At 48.6% G+C, this 17,414-nt stretch overlaps 1 protein-coding gene across 3 annotated transcripts in view; it reads left to right on the forward strand.

The window, feature by feature from the left end:
• Nucleotides 1-17,414, forward strand: part of ddr2l (discoidin domain receptor family, member 2, like) — a 106,621-nt gene that overhangs the window by 24,292 nt on the left and 64,915 nt on the right. For 2 of the 3 annotated variants that reach the window (XM_072488140.1, XM_072488141.1), the window contains exons 3-4: nt 4,155-4,257; nt 15,757-15,985. In XM_072488140.1, coding sequence (XP_072344241.1) covers nt 4,155-4,257; nt 15,757-15,985 — 332 coding nt within the window. Of the gene's footprint in view, nt 1-4,154; nt 4,258-15,756; nt 15,986-17,414 lie in introns of those variants that run through there. The other variant, XM_072488142.1, reaches the window with a different exon arrangement.

The following is a 17,414-nucleotide window of genomic DNA, read 5'->3' on the forward strand; positions in this document are numbered from 1 at the left end:
CTGGAGGAGAGCAGATCAAAGTTCCTTTGTAGCTCTTTCCGCCAGAAGCTCTACGGTCGGGGCCTCGGGGTATTTACGGTCTACCTCCAGTATGGAGTCGACCAGCTCCTCCCTATCTCTTCGTGCTTTGAAAGCGATGATTTCCCCTCTTAGTACGGCCTTTAGCGCTTCCCAGAACGTGGAGGGTTGTTCTCCGTGTGCTCTGCTATGGCCCGCGATATCTTTTCGTTGAAGACCTTGTCAGCTAGTAGGGCAATGTCCAACTTCAATGTGGGGCGTTGGGCCCTGCCCGTCTCCAGCCTCACGTCCATGTAATATGGAGCGTGGTCTGATATCACAATTGCGGAGTATTCCACTTTGTTTATCCCCGGAAGCACCGTTTTCCCCACCACAAAGAAGTCAGTTCTGGTGTATATGATGTGTACTGGGGAGAAGAAGAACTCCTTCTCCCCTGGGTGGGTGAACCTCCAGGGGTCCACCGCTCCCATCTGTTCCATAAAGTGACTGAGTTCCCTTGCCATGCATGAGGTTTCCCCCGTTTTGGGCTTTGATCTGTCAGTCGTTGGATCCTGTACAGTTTTAAAAAATAAAAATAAAAAAAATTTTGTGTACCCAATTCATTTTTTCCAATTAAGGGGCAATTTTGCGTGGCCAATCCACCTACCCTGCACATCTTTGGGTTGTGAGGGCGAAACCCACGCAAACACAGGGAGAATGTGCAAACTCCACACGGACAGTGACCCAGAGCTGGGATCGAACCTGGGACCTTGGCGCCGTTAGGCAGCAGGGCTAACCCACTGCGCCACCGTGCTGCCCCGATCCTGTACACAGTTGAAGTTTCCCCCACCCCCCTATGATTAGTCGGTGCGTCGCTATGTCAGGGATTTCTGCCATGGTCTTCTTGATGATGCTTGTGTCGTCCCAGTTGGGTGCGTGCACGTTAACTAGTACTACCGGTGCCCCATCCAGGGCCCCGCTGACCATGACGTACCGCCCCTTTGGGTCCGTGACCGTCTTTGTCGCCCTAAACTCTCTATGACTCCCTAAACTCCCTCTATGATCTATTCTATATACATCGTCCTCTTGCTGATCAGTATTGCCACCCCCCCCGGCCCTTGTCCCACAGCAGGAATGGTAGGTTTGTCCCAGCCAGCCCTTTCGAACCCGCAGTCGGTCCTGCTCTCTCAGGTGTGTCTCTTGGAGGAAGACTATGTTGGCCCTCATATTTCTTCGGTAGGTGAGAACTCTGGATCTCTTCACTGGGCCGTTGAGTCCCCTTGCGTTCCAGGTGACTATCCTGGTGGTGAGCTTCTGTCCCCTCGCTCCTGTGGGATTAACCATACTTACCTGGTGGACGCGCCCCAGCCCTCTGGGGTTTCCCTTTGTTAGGGGGCCGTCCAGGATGGCAGCTGTCACTGCTCTCCATGCGGTCGGGTCCCTGTGCTCCGGCGTTTCCCTTTGTCCAGGGGGCACCCGACATGGCTGCCTACTGTGTGTCCCACGCGGGTAGTCCCCTGCACTCTGGGGTCTCCCTTCTCCCAGAGACTGGGTGGGTGCTTGCAGCGATTCCTTGTTTTGAGCCCTTGGTTGTGGTACTTTGTAGCCCTATTGCTATTCCTTTTCTAGCCTTGTTTGTCCTTCCTTCCCTGTGTCGTTCTCCCCCCCCACCCCCGTCTCTCACTTCCTGTGACCCCCCCCCCCATTTCCCCCTTCCCCCCCATTTTCCCCCTCTCCCGTATACCCCTCCTTTGTCCCTCTTTCCCCTGCTCCTATTCCCGTTTGCTCTCCCACCTCTGTTAAGTGGTCACTCCCCACCCCCTGCTTGGCCCCTTTCCCCCTGTTGGGGGCGCGCTGCGGCCCTGCTTTGTTGCATGCCCCTGGCGCTAGCTTTCCTGCTAGTGCGATGTCTCCCCCTCTCGGGAGTTACTGTCTCGCTTCTCCCTTGCCCGGCCTCTGCGGTTTTCTGCCCGCTCTTCCCCCATCCTACCCTGCACTCCTCTTGCTTGCTCTCCCTTCTCCGCTACTCTCGTTTCCTCGTGCTGGGGCCTGGCCTCCCACCTGAAGCGGTTCCTCGGGCAATGGTTTGCTTTTTGTCCAGGGTGCGCTCGCCGTGGCTCCCCCTGTCAGTGTGTTGTCGCCCCTTGCCAGGGACCCTTATTTCTACCCTAGATGCTGGTTTTCCAGCCCGTGTTCCTCGACAAACTTGTTTGCTTTGGCGGGGGCTGTGAAGAAGTATTCTCTTTCTTGGTATGTGACCCAGAGTTTCGCTGGGTACAGCATACCAAAATGCATTTCGTTCTTGTGAAGAGCTGCTTTCGCTCTATTGAATTCGTCCTGTCTCCTGGCTAGGTCTGCCCCCATGTCCTCGTAAATTCTAATGAAGTGTCCTTCCCATTTGCAGGTTCTGTTTTTCCTGGCCCAGCGCAGGATTGTTTCCCTGTCTTGGTATTGGTGCAGTTTAGCTATAACTGCTCTCGGGTGGTCCCCGCCTTGGGATTCGGGCGCAGCGACCGGTGTGCTCTGTCCATTTCTGGTGGGTTGGGGAAAGGTATCCTCCCCACTAGGTTGCCCAGCATCTTGGCCACGTATGGTGTGGGGTTTCTACCCTCGATCCCTTCTGGTAGGCCCACTATCCTGACATTCTGCCTTCTCAAGCAGTTTTCTTGATCGTCCACTCAACCGTTCAGGCTCCCCTGTGTTGTGCCCAGTCTCGCCACCTCCTTCTCCTGGGCCGTGATCCGGTCGCTCATGTCAGTCGCGGCTTTCTCCAGCTCCTTAATGGTCGCCTCTTGGGCTTCCAGTTTCTCCTCTTGGGCTTCCAGTTTCTCCTCTGCTCTGCCCAGGGCGTGCCGCACCTCCACCAGGGCCTTGGCCATTGCTGTTTATTAATTCATTTAATGTAAATTCCACCATATGCCCTGGTGAGATTTGAACCCAGAGAATTAGATAGGTTTCTGGATACTAGTCCAGTGACAGTAACACTAATCCAGTGCTCTTCCCCAAACCTCCCACAATGTTAGAGTGGGACTGAAGTCATAGGGCGCAGTGGGTAAGGCTTCCTTCCTTAAGGCATGTCAGTGTAATCCAGCAGCTTCATGGCCTTTGTTACTGATGCCAGAGAGTGGGTGGGGTAGGGTTTCCATTGGGTTACATCAATTTTTCCAGGGCAATTTGCTCTAAATCAAGGGAGCTGTGCCCAGTGGGGTTTCTGCAAAAAATCTTTAATTCTGCTTTAAATGAGTCACACCAGTTTTGTCCAACTTTTTAATGTCATTTTCAATTTTTTTAAAAATCAGATCGCTCACAGGTGGTACATTGAAAGTCGCCATAGTCCCAGATAGCCATAGGCTGCTCTCCCCTTTGAGAGAGAGAGAGAGCTGAGGTGATTTAACCTGAGGGCCATCACCTCAGGTGAGGGACAAGGTTGAGAAAGCGGGGCCTTCGTGGATAAGCTCAGCCAGTACGGGAATTGAACCCGCGCTGTTGGCGTCACTTTGCATCACGATCCAGCCAACTGATCGAAACCAACTTCCCATTGCACACTGCTTAAAAATGTTTATTTTTTTCGCAGTAAGACCATATCTAGCTGTATTAATAAAACTGCATCAGATTTAGCACTCTTAAATACATTAAGGAATAGTTTTCAATGCAAAAAGTAACCGATTATGTTCAACAACACTGTCCCTTTGCGATGGTTCACGAAAGATTTGACATCTGTGATTATGCAAACACGTTTGAGTGAATCCATAACTTGTCTTTGGAAAACTTGTCTAATTTTCAGTGTAATTTGCACTCGGATTCCTGTTTGCACCCAAAGCGGAAACTCTATCCCCAGATATTTATCTCTAGCATTCTTTTCCGCATAATTCAAATTTATATTCTGTCATGGTGGGATTTGAATGTTCTCAGCATTACTAATCCAGTAACATAATCCAGCACTGAGCAAGGACATAAAGACTGTTATTGTCCCAAGGGTACACCCTGAAAAGGACTAATTGGACTAATTCTACAACCATTGTTGCTTCTTCTACTTTTGTGAGAGCACAACGCAGTGGTCATGTTTGATTCAATGGGGTTTATTCTGTGCGAGGTGTGATTTTGCAGTTCCCCAGGAGACAGTTTACCTGTTACTGAGGTGTCCTTTATTCCCACAGGCCTGTGCCGCTACGCTTTGGGAATGCAGGATGGCACCATCCTGGATGAAGATATCACCGCCTCCAGTGAGTGGTACGGATCAACCGCAGCCCGATACGGCAGGTGAGAATATAGTTGAGGATCAGGTACCCAGCAACCCTTGCTTTGAAAAACGAAAAAAATGAAAATCGCTTATTGTCACGAGTAGGCTTCAATGAAGTTACTGTGAAAAGCCCCTAGTCACCACATTCCGGCACCTGTTCGGGGAGGCTGGTACAGGAATTGAACCGTGCTGCTGGCCTGCCTTGGTCTGCTTTTTAAAAGCCAGCGATTTAGCCCAGTGAGCTAAACCAGCCCCAGTGTGAGTGAGTGTGTCAGTCCTCCATCACTGTCATTAGGCAGCTGTTGGACAGCCCTCTGGCCCTTCGCCCTGACAGGAATTACTATTAGGAAACCCACCCCCACTGGTCCTTTCCTGCGCTAGGGATGTCTCTCTCCTCTGCACAACTGTTTCAGTTCCATTTTTCACTGTCATTGTCTCAGTCTCTGAGACTGTGCAGTAAATGTGTATATCAGCCCCTATTGTTCATAAATTTCATAGAATTTACAGTGCAGAAGGAGACCATTTGGCCCATCGAGTCTGCAGCGGCTCTTGGAAAGAGCACCCTACCCAACCCCACACCTCCACCCTATCCCCATAACTCAGTAACCCCACCCAACACTAAGGGCAATTTTGGACACAAAAGGGCAATTTATCATGGCCAATCCACCTAACCTGCACATCTTTGGACTGTGAGAGGAAACCGGAAAACCCGGAGGAAACCCACGCAGACACGGGGAGAAAGTGCAGACGCTGCACAGACAGTGACCCAAGCCAGGAATCGAACCTGGGACCCTGGAGCTGTGAAGCAATTGTGCTAACCACTATGCTACCGTGCTGCCCGCACCCAAATAAAATCAGACAACAGGAAGTGAGTTTGATCAGAGGCAAGGCAGGGGAGGGGTGGCACAGTGGTTAGCACTACTGCCTTGCAGCGCCAGGGACCCGGGTTCGATTCCAGCCTTGGCGACTGTGTGGCGATTTCAGGTTCTCCACGTGTGTGCGTGGGTTTCCTCCGGGTGCTCCATTTTCCTCTGTCACTCCAAAGATGTGCAGGTTAGGTAGATTGGCCATGCTAAAATTGGCCCATAGTGACCAAGATGTGTAGATTCGGTGGGGTTATAGGGACAGAGCGAGGGAATGGGCCTAATTGGCAAAGGAGACAGAGGGGGAGATGTGATTTTATTTTATTTTTTGACAGAGCAAGTTGTTCTGATCTGCCTGAAAGCAGATTCAATTGTATTTTATTAAGACATTTATGGTTTTATAACCACAAAAGACACAAATACAAATGTAAACATAATTCAGTGCGTAACACACCCCTTCATCGCCCACTGTTCCCGCCTAAGCTAGACAAAATTAGCGTAATTCCCCCTTACCCCCTTTATTATTATTCTCAAGCCTGAGAAACTCAACCACGTCGCTAACCCATACTCCTGATTTTGGGGGCTTCGAGTCCCTCCACGCTAGTAAGATCCGTCTCCGGGCTACCAAGGAGGCAAAGGGCAAAACGTCAGCCTCTCTCGCACGCTGGACTCCTGGGTATTCCGACACTCCAAAAATTGCCAAAATCTCTGGACTCCGGCGCCACCCTCATTTTTAGCATTGTTGACATGACATCCGCAAATTCCTGCCAGAGTCCCCTAAGCTTCGGACATGCCCAAAACATGTGGACTTGAATTGTGGGCCCTCCTGCACACCTCACACACCTGTCCTCCACCCCAAAAAACCTGCTTATCCGGGCCACCGTCATGTGTGCCCGGTGAACCACCTTGAATTCTATCAGGCTGAGCCTGGCACATAGAACATAGAACAATACAGCGCAGTACAGGCCCTTCGGCCCACGATGTTGCACCGAAACAAAAGCCATCTAACCTACACTATACCATTATCATCCATATGTTTATCCAATAAACTTTTAAATGCCCTCAATGTTGGCGAGTTCACTACTGTAGCAGGTAGGGCATTCCACGGCCTCACTACTCTTTGCGTAAAGAACCTACCCCTGACCTCTGTCCTATATCTATTACCCCTCAGTTTAAGGCTATGTCCCCTCGTGCTAGCCATTTCCATCCGCGGGAGAAGGCTCTCACTGTCCACCCTATCTATCCCTCTGATCATTTTGTATGCCTCTATTAAGTCTCCTCTTAACCTTCTTCTCTCTAACGAAAACAACCTCAAGTCCATCAGCCTTTCCTCATAAGATTTTCCCTCCATACCAGGCAACATCCTGGTAAATCTCCTCTGCACCCGTTCCATAGCCTCCACGTCCTTCCTATAATGCGGTGACCAGAACTGTACGCAATACTCCAAATGCGGCCGTACCAGAGTTCTGTACAGCTGCAACATGACCTCCTGACTCCGGAACTCAATCCCTCTACCAATAAAGGCCAACACTCCATAGGCCTTCTTCACCACCCTATCAACCTGGGTGGCAACTTTCAGGGATCTATGTACATGGACACCTAGATCCCTCTGCTCATCCACACTTTCAAGAACTTTTCCATTAGCCAAATATTCCACATTCCTGTTTTTCCTTCCAAAGTGAATCACCTCACACTTCTCTACATTAAACTCCATTTGCCACCTCTCAGCCCAGCACTGCAGCTTATCTATATCCCTCTGTAACCTGCTACTTCCTTCCACACTATCGACAACACCACCGACTTTAGTATCGTCTGCAAATTTACTCACCCACCCTTCTGCGCCTTCCTCTAGGTCATTGATAAAAATGACAAACAGCAACGGCCCCAGAACAGATCCTTGTGGTACTCCACTTGTGACAGAACTCCATTCTGAACATTTCCCATCAACCACCACCCTCTGTCTTCTTTCAGCTAGCCAATTTCTGATCCACATCTCTAAATCACCCTCAATCCCCAGCCTCCGTATTTTCTGCAATAGCCTACCGTGGGGAACCTTATCAAACGCTTTGCTGAAATCCATATACACCACATCAACTGCTCTACCCTCGTCTACCTGTTCAGTCACCTTCTCAAAGAACTCGATAAGGTTTGTGAGGCATGACCTACACTTCACAAAGCCATGCTGACTATCCCTGATCATATTATTCCTATCTAGATGATTATAAATCTTGTCTCTTATAATCCCCTCCAAGACTTTACCCACTACAGACGTGAGGCTCACCGGTCTATAGTTGCCGGGGTTGTCTCTGCTCCCCTTTTTGAACAAAGGGACCACATTTGCTATCCTCCAGTCCTCTGGCACTATTCCTGTATCCAATGATGACATAAAAATCAAAGCCAATGGTCCAGCAATCTCTTCCCTGGCCTCCCAGAGAATCCTAGGATAAATCCCATCAGGTCCCGGGGACTTATCTATTTTCAGCCTGTCCAGAATTGCCAACACCTCTTCCCTACGTACCTCAATGCCATCTAATCTATTTACCTGGAGCTCAGCATTCTCCTCCACAACATTATCTTTTTCCTGAGTGAATACTGACGAAAAATATTCATTTAGTATCTCGCCTATCTCTTCAGACTCTACACACAACTTCCCATCCCTGTCCTTGACTGGTCCTACTCTGTCCCTAGTCATTCGCTTATTCCTGACATACCTATAGAAAGCTTTTGGGTTTTCCTTGATCCTTCCTGCCAAATACAAATACATGATGAGGACAGAGCCTGACTCTGCTCAGAGCATCCTCCAACAGACCTGCCTCCAACTCCTTTCCCAACTCATTTTCCCATTTACGTTTTAGCTCCCCTATCTGGGTTTCCTCCCACTCCATAAGTTTTTATACATTTCCGATACCTTCCCCTCACCCACCCCCATTCTAGAAACTACCTTGCCCTGTATCCCCTGCGGCAGTAGAAGCGGATAGATCGAAACCTGCTTTTGCACAAAATCCCTTGCCAGCAAATATGGAAGCCCATTCCCTCCTGGCAATTCAAACTCCTCTTCCAGATCCTCCAAAAAGGGAAAGCTCCCATCAATAAACAGGTCCCCCAGCCTCTCAATCCCTGCTCTCTGCCACCTCCGCAACTCCCCATCCATCCTCCCGGGACAAACCGGTGATTACCACAAATTGGAGTCCACACAGATGCTCCCTCTGCTCCCATATGCTTCCGCCACTGCCCCCAAACTCTCAGGGCCACCACTACCACTGGGCTTGTGGGAGTACCGGGCTGGCGAGAATGTCAGAGGAGCCGTTACCAATGCCCTCAAACTTGTGCCCTTACATGAGGCCACCTTCACCCGGTCACACACCGACCCCTCCCCCATTACCCACTTCTTAATCATGGTTATATTTGCCACCCAGTAATAGTTGTTAAAGTTCAGCAGTGCCAGCGGCTCCCCCCCTTGGCTCCGCTCCAGCAGAACTTTACTTGCGGGGTTTTACCCGCCCACACAAACCCAGGTATCACCCGCTTAAAAAAAGGCCTTTGGTATAAAATTAGCGAGGCACTGGAAAACAAACAAAAATCTCGGGAGAACCGTCATTTTTACGGTCTGTACGTCCCCGCCAGTGACAACGGGAGCATGTCCTCCTTCATTCCTCCTTCATTTGTTCAACTAACCGGGCCAGATTTAACTTATGCAGCTGCTCCCATCCCCGTGCCATCTGAATACACATGAAGTGAAAACTCTCTCCCACCACTTTGAACGCCAACTCTCCCAGTCTCCTCTCCTGCCCCCTCGCCTGGATCACAAAAACCTCGCATTTACCCATATTCAATTTTACCCCAAAAACTGGCAAAATTCCCCTGAGATCCGCATAATCTCCCCCATTCTCCCAGACGGGTCAGAAATATGTAGGAGTAGGTTGTCTGCATCTAACGAGACCCTGTGTTCAACCCCCCACCCCCCAGACTAGCCCCTTCCAGAGTCCTTTGACGCTCTCAGTGCCATCGCCAGTGGCTCTATAGCCAAGGCAAACAACAGTGGGGAGAGGGGATATCCTTGCCTTATCCCCCGGTGCAGTCCAAAGTAGTCCGAACTCACCTGGTTCGTCCGCACACTCACCACCGGTGCCTGGTACAGCAACCGAACCCAGTCAATAAAGCCCTGCCCAAACCGTCCCAGGACCTCCCACAAATAATTCCATTCCACCCGGTCAAAGGCCTTCTCAGCGTCCATAGTGACCACTATCTCCACTTCCACCCCCTCGGAGAGCATCATGATCACATTCAGGAGCCTTCTAACATTGGCCGTTAGCTACCTGCCTTAGACAAACCCCGTCTGGTCTCTCCCTATCACCCCCGGAACACAATCCTCTATCCTCGAGGCCAGGATTTTGGCCAGCAATTTGGCTTTGTCGGGAGATTGGTCTGTACGACCCACATTGCTCTGGGTCCTTCTCCCGCTTCAGGATCGAATCGCTTCAGGATGAGATTGAAACCTGTGACATTGTTAGTGGATCCCTTGCCTCATTAAATGACCTCACCAGCAGCGGGCCCACCATCCCAGAAAACGTCTTGTAAAATTCCACTAGGTAGCCGTCCAGTCCCGGGTCCTTACCCGACTGCATGGCCTCCAATCCCTCTACTACTTCTACAATCCCGATCGGGGCTCCCAACCCCTCCACCATCGGAAACTTCAACCCTTCCAAAGCTGCCTCATCCCCTCCACCCCAGCTGGGGTCTCCGACTCATACAGCCGACTGTGAAACTCCTTGAACACTCCCGCTGGGTGCAAGACCGTGTTTCCCCCCCCTCTCTTCTACCTCACCAGTCTCCTATTTTACCGATCAAATCTCCCATAAGTTGGGGAGACAGGTTCCAAAGGTCCACCATGAGCAAGAGCTACCAAATAAGCGACTACTCACTCCATGGCCGCCACCGGACGTGTCCACTAAGGCTCCGGAAGTGCCCGCTAAGGGAGCACTACCACCTGGAGGTCCCCCCCCCCCAAGCCACTCACCATCCTGACTTAGAAATATATCACCATTTCTTCACTGTCGCCTGATCAAAATTCTAGAATTCCTCCCCTAACAGCACTGTACTACTTTTGGGTTAAACAAATAAACTAACATGCTAAACCTGTATCGGATCATGGTTAGATGAGTGCTACATGCAGTTCTGGTTTGCATGTTATAAAAGTGATATAGAGGTACTGGAGAGGGTGCAGAGAAGATTTACAATGGTGATACATATCACTAAAGAATTGACAGTGTGAATCTCTTTTTGGACTCATGGTCCCAGATGGAGAGGTTTGGACTCTGGGAGTCATGTTGGAGTTATCTAGAACATTGGTGAGGCCACAGCTGGAGTACTGTGTGCAGTTCTGGTTGCCACATTATAGGAAGGATGTGGGGCCATTCATCGGGATGGATCATTTAAGTTATGAAGAGAGGTGGATAGGCTTACGCTGTTTTTGCATGGAGCAGAGTACGCGGAGGGGCAGCCTGATCGAGGTGTATAGGATTGTGAGGGGCATGGACAGGATGGATAGGGAAGAGCTGTTCCCCTTAGTTGAAGGGTCGGGTACGAGGGGACACTAGTTCAAGGTGAGGGGCGGGAGATTCGGGCGGGATTTCAGGAAAAACATTTTTACCCAGAGGGTGGTGACAGTCTGGAACGCACTGCCTGGGAGAGTGGAAGAGGCGGGTTGCCTCATATCCGTTCTGGATGAGCACTTGGGACGTCTTAGCATTCGAGGCTATGGGCCGTGCTGGCAAATGGGATTTGGATTGGCAGATCAGGTGCCTTTCATGCAGCGATGCAGACTCGATTGGCCAAAGGGCCTTTTCTGCACTGTATTTTGCTGTGAATCTGTGACTTGGACATCATGACTGTGAGGAAAGGATCGACTGGCTGGACCCCTTTTCCCTTTGAAAAGGAAGGCTGAGCGGTGACCTGATGAGAGGTTTTTTAGATTTTGGAAGGTTTTGATAGAGTGGATAGAGAATGTTTCCTTTTGCGCGGAAGAGCAGAACTAGAGACCGTCAATATAAGATAGTCATCTAGAAAGGGTGCAGAGGAGATTCACCAGGATGTTACCTGGGCTGGAGCGTTTCAGTTATGAAGAGAGGCTGGTTAGACTGTGGTTATTCTCCTTGGAGCAGAGAAGGCTCAGGTGGTCCTGTGAGGTGTACAAAATTATGAGAGACATAGATAGGGTAGATCAGGAGAAACCTTTCCCCTTAGAGGAGTTAATAACCAGCGACAAGAGGTTTAGAGAGGATTTGAGGAAAAATGTTTTTCACCCAGAGGGTGGTGGGAATCTGGAACTCACTGACTGAAGGGTGGTGGACACGCCAACCCTCACAACACACATTTAAGAAGCATTTAGATCAGCAGTTGAAACGCCAGAGCATACAAGCCTACGGACCAAGTGCTGGAAAATGGGATGAGAATAGACTGGTGCTTGATGGGCCGAAGGGCCTCTTTCTGTGCTGTAAAACACTCTGAAATCCAATAGGGAGTTCAGAAGAAACCTCTTCACCCACAGAGTGTTGAGAATGTGGAATTTGCTACCACAGGGAGTAGTTGAAGTGAATAGTTTACATTGAAGGGGCAACGAGACAAGGATCTTAAGAAGGGAATAGAGGGTTTAGGGCGATAGATTTGGATAGATTTCCCTTGGCTGCAGAAAAATACTTTTCACTGCACTTCAGTACATGTGACAATAAATCAAATCAAATGAACAAAGATGGGAGGAGGCTCAAGTGGAGCAGAAACCAGCATGAGCTGTTGGGCTGATTGGTCTGTCTCTCTGCCCTATTTTCAATGGAATCCTTTTGAAATTTTGCATCAACTGCCAGCTTCTAATTACACTCCCTACATTTAAGTCTAAAACATTAAAATATATACCACAAACTATTATTTGAAAAACTGTCAATTAAATACAGTGGTAAGGGCTGTCCTGCTCATAACCAAACGTTTTGAAATTATTAAATGTGGTTTGGCTCCTTCCTCACGTTTTGAGAACTGGGGCATTTGGATTAAGTTAATCTGGAGACAGGCTTCTGTCTACATCTTATTCCTTAAACCTAAGCCAGGACTTCCCCTTCATCTACTGGTCAGCCTGGGATTTTCCTCCAATCGGATCTTTGGGTGGGATGGTGAATGTAGAAAGGAAACATTGCCAGCCCAGCAGTTTTTGATTGAGTTGATGGGACCTGGAACAGATGAAATCGGAACAAATAGCTTCACTTCTTGTTTGAGGAATTCTACAATTGTTCTCGTTGACGTTGGGATTCCTGTGATTGGTCCAAGCGAGTGACTCCCTAATATGTATGCGCCTGCGTGTCGGTGAGCCTGCGTGTCGGTGAGCCTGCGTGTCGGTGAGCCTGCGTGTCGGTGAGCCTGCGTGTCGGTGAGCCTGCGTGTCGGTGAGCCTGCGTGTCGGCGAGCCTGCGTGTCGGCGAGCCTGCGTGTCGGCGAGCCTGCGTGTCGGCGAGCCTGCGTGTCGGTCAGTGAATTTGCGTCGGTGAGTCTGATTTGATTTGATTTATTATTGTCATGTGTATCAGTATACAGTGAAAAGTATTGTTTCTTGCATGCTGTACAAACAATGCATACCGTACATAAGGAAGGAAGGAGAGACTGCAGAATATAATGTTACACTTATAGCAAGGTGTAGAGAAAAGACCAACTTAATACGAGGTAGGTCCATTCAAAAGTCTGATGGCAGTAGGGAAGAAGCTGTTCTTGAGTCGGTTGGTACGTGACCTCAAACTTTGGTACCTTTTTACTGACAGAAGAAAATGGAAGCGAGTATGTCCGGGGTGCGTGGGGTCCTGAATTATGCTGGCTGCCTTTCCGAGACAGCGGGAATTGTAGACCGAGTCAATGGATGGGAGGCTGGTTTGCGTGATAGGCTGGGCTACATTCACAACCTTTTGTAGTTTCCTGCGGTCTTGGGCAGATCTGAATCCTGTCAGAACCATGCAGAAATTCTGGCTGTATTTCTTCAGAAGCTGTTTCAGCTTGTTTCAGCTCACCTTCTGATCACATTCTCCTGAACGTCTTGGAAAGAAACTGCTAATCCATCTCCAGACATATCATTTAATTGACCTGAGTTGCTTGAGTTCTGCTCACATCTCCAGCTAACACTCATTTTTGCAAAATGCCTGATACCTTGGCTCAAAGAACAAGGAACAAAGAAAAGTATAGCACAGGAACAGACCCATCGGCCCTCCAAGCCTGTGTCGATCATGATGCCCTAACTAAAAAAAAAAAAAAAACTTCTGCCCTTACTTGGCCCATATCCCTGTTTCCTTCCTATTCAGGTATCCATCCAGATGCCTCTTAAATGTTGCTAATGTGCCTGCTTCCACACATTCTCTGCTCACCCACACCTCTCTCCATGAGTGCATCTCCTTTAAACTTTCCCCCCCTCTCACCTTGAACCTGTGCCCCCTTGTAATTGACACTTCCACCTTTGGAAAAAGCCTCTGACTGTCCACCTTGTCTATGCCTCTCATAGACCTCCAACAGGTCTCCCCTCAGCCTCCATCTTCCCAGTGAAGACAATCCTAGTTTATTCAACCTCTCCTTCTACCCTTGAGACCAGGCAGTATCCTGGTGAACCTTCTTTGCATTCTCTCCAAAGCTTCCACGTCCTTCTGATAATGTGGTGACCAGAACTGCACGTAATACTCCGAATGCGGCCTAACCAAGGTTTTATGTAGCTGCAACATGATTTCACAACTCTTGTACTCAATGCCCTTGTTGATGAAGGCAAGCGTGCCATATGTCTTCTTAATCACCTTGACCACCTCTGTTGCCACTTTTAGGGAACTGTGGACCTGCACGCCCAGATCCCTCTGGATGTTAAAGTTCCGATGGGTTCTGCCATTTACAGTATAATTCATACCTAGATTTGATCCTCCAAAATGCATCACCTCACATTTGTCCGGATTAAACTCCAACTGCCATTTCTGTGCCCAAGTCTCCAATCTATTTTTTTCCTGTTGTATCCTCTGACAATCCTCAGCACTATTAGCAACTCCTTCAATCTTCGTGTCATCCGCAAACTTACTAATCAGACCACCACATTTTCATAGAATCATAGAATTTACAGTGCAGAAGGAGGCCATTCGGCCCATCGAGTCTGCACCAGCCCTTGGAAATAGCACCCCACTTAAGCCCACACCCTTAACCCAGTAACCCCACCTAATCTTTTTTGGACACTAAGGGCAGTTTAGCATGGCCAATCTACCTAAACTGCACATCTTTGGACTGTGGGAGGAAACCGGAGCACCCGGAGGAAACCCACGCAGACACAGGGGAACCGTGCAGACTCCACACAGACAGTGACCCAAGCCGGGAATCAAACCTGGGACCCTGGAGCTGTGAAACAACTGTGCTAGCCACTGTGCTATCGTGTTGCCCACATTTTCCTCCAGATCATGTATATATACTACAAACAACAGAGGTCCCAGCACTGATCCCTTCGCAGCTCCACTAGCTACAGGGGGCGCAGTAACACAGTTGCTTCACAGCTCCAGGGCCCCAGGTTCGATTCCCGGCTTGGGTCACTTGTCTATGTGGAGTTTGCACTTTCTCCCTGTGTCTGTGTGTGTTTCCTCCGGGTGCTCCAGTCCAAAGATGTGTAGGTTAGGTGGATTGGCCATGATAAATTGCCCTTAGTGTCCAAAAAGGTTAGGTGGGGTTACTGGGATAGGGTGGAGGTGTGGGCTTAAGTAGGGTGCTCTTTCCAAGGCCCGGTGCAGACTCGATGGGCCGAATGGCCTCCTTTTGCCCTGTAAATTCTATGATTTTATGATCTCCATTCAGAAAAACAACTTTCCATCGCTACTCTGTCGTCTCTAACCAAGCCATATCTGTATCCATTGAGCCAACCCACCGCGACTCCCATGCGATTTTACTGGGCCCCTCCCAGTAATTACATCATCTTACCAAGCTGAAATCTAATTAGGTCCACAGGGAATCCCCTTAATCCAAACAGCATTCCATAACCCAAGCTTTAAGGTGGCCTTATTGCACCTTGGCTGCCAAAATCTTTCAATTCAGGATTCCTTAACCTGCTTTTCACCCTTACTGCACCAAATATATATAATGCAATATATCTGAAATCACACAATGTGTGGCAGCCAGTGAGTGTAATTGTATGTGTGTCAGTGAGTATGTGTATGTCAGTGAATGTGTGCGTGTGAGAGTTTTGTCATTGAATTTTGTGTGAAGCACTTAGTTGAGCGAGTGAGCCAGTGAGTTAATGAACCGGTGTATCTGAAATGCCAGTGTTTCTCTGTAAAAGGATGAGGACTATCCAGAGCTTGGCTTTGTAAATCTCACAGTTGAATCCTTTGACGACCTGCGATCACATATAATGAATGCCCACCTGAGTTAGTTCTTGATATTCTGCCAGTGCATATGGAACTGGACCCTGGATTGGGAAGGGTTCTGGCGATGGGTTTGTTTGGAGAAATACAGATTATTTATATGTTAAGGGACATGTTCGCCTCTGGCTGTTGTTCTAATGCAGTAAGACATGAAAACTGTCAGTCCTTGCTGCTGGTGAGTTAATATGGTGTCTTACTGACCCCTCCTGGTGCAGTAGGAATCATGCAAGGGATCTGTACTGTCTTTCAGGCTAGAACGTGAGTGGGGTGATGGAGCCTGGTGCCCAGTTGACATGCTGTACCCTGACAGCGTGGAGTACCTGCAGATTGACCTGCACGCCCTCCACTTCATCACATTGCTCGGCACACAGGGGAGGCATGCCCACGGTAGCGGCAATGAGTTTGCTCGTGCTTACCAACTAGATTACAGCCGCGATGGCAGGCGTTGGATAACCTGGAACGATCGTCGGGGGAACCAGGTGAGCAATTTACCTTCCTAGCCTGCCCGGAGACTTAGACACTCAAAGATCAGATACTGAGATAGGGGAACAGGTTAATAAACTTTGATCAGGCTGGAATAGGGGAACAGTTTAATAAACTTTGATCAGGCTGGGATAGGGGAACCGGCTAATAAACTTTGTTCCCCTATCCCACTGCCTGATCAGAGTTTATTAAACTGTTCCCCTATCCCAGTGCCTGATCAGTTTAATAAACTTTGATCAGGCACTGGGATAGGGGAACAGTTTAATAAACTTTGATAAGGCTGGGATAGGGGAACAGGTTAATAAACTTTGATCAGACACTGGGATAGGGGAACAGGTTAATAAACTTTGATCAGACACTGGGATAGGGGAACAGTTTAATAAACTTTGATCAGGCTGGGATAGGGGAACAGGCTAATAAACTTTGTTCCCCTATCCCACTGCCTGATCAGGGTTTATTAAACTGTTCCCCTATCCCAGTGCCTGATCAGTTTAATAAACTTTGATCAGGCACTGTGATAGGGGAACAGTTTAATAAACTTTGATCAGGCTGGGATAGGGGAACAGGTTAATGAACTTTGATGAGACACTGGAATAGGGGAACAGTTTAATAAACTTTGATGAGACACTGGAATAGGGGAACAGGTTCATAAACTTTGATCAGACACTGGAATAGGGGAACAGGTTCATAAACTTTGATCAGACACTGGAATAAGGGAACAGTTTAATTAACTTTGATCAGGCTGGGATAGGGCAACAGGCTAATAAACCTTTGATCAGGCACTGGGATAGGGGAACAGGTTAATAAACTTTGATCAGGCTGGGATAGGGGAACAGGTTAATAAACTTTGATCAGGCTGGGATAGGGCAACAGGTTAATAAACTTTGATCAGGCACAGGGATAGGGGAACAGTTTAATAAACTTTGATCAGGCTGGGATAGGGGAACAGGTTAATAAACTTTGATCAGGCACTGGGATAGGGGAACAGGTTAATAACCTTTGATCAGGCTGGGATAGGGGAACAGGTTAATAAACTTTGATCAGACACTGGGATAGGGGAACAGTTTAATCAAGTTTGATCAGGCTGGAATAGGGGAACAGTTTAATAAACTTTGATCAGACACTGGGATAGGGGAACAGTTTAATAAACTTTGATCAGACTGCGTTAGGGGAACAGGCTAATACACTTTGATCAGACACTGGAATAGTGGAACAGGTTAATAAACTTTGATCAGACACTGGAATAAGGGAACAGTTTAATAAACTTTAATCAGGCTGGGATAGGGAACAGGCTAATAAACTTTGATCAGGCGGGGATAGGGGAACAGGTGAATAAACTTTGATCAGGCACTGGGATAGGGGAACAGGTTAATAGACTTCGATCTGACACGAATAAGGGAACAGTTTAATAAACCTTGATCAGGC

Source organism: Scyliorhinus torazame, chromosome 22, assembly GCF_047496885.1.
Source record: "Scyliorhinus torazame isolate Kashiwa2021f chromosome 22, sScyTor2.1, whole genome shotgun sequence".
In the NCBI taxonomy this organism is placed as follows: Eukaryota; Metazoa; Chordata; class Chondrichthyes; order Carcharhiniformes; family Scyliorhinidae; genus Scyliorhinus; species Scyliorhinus torazame.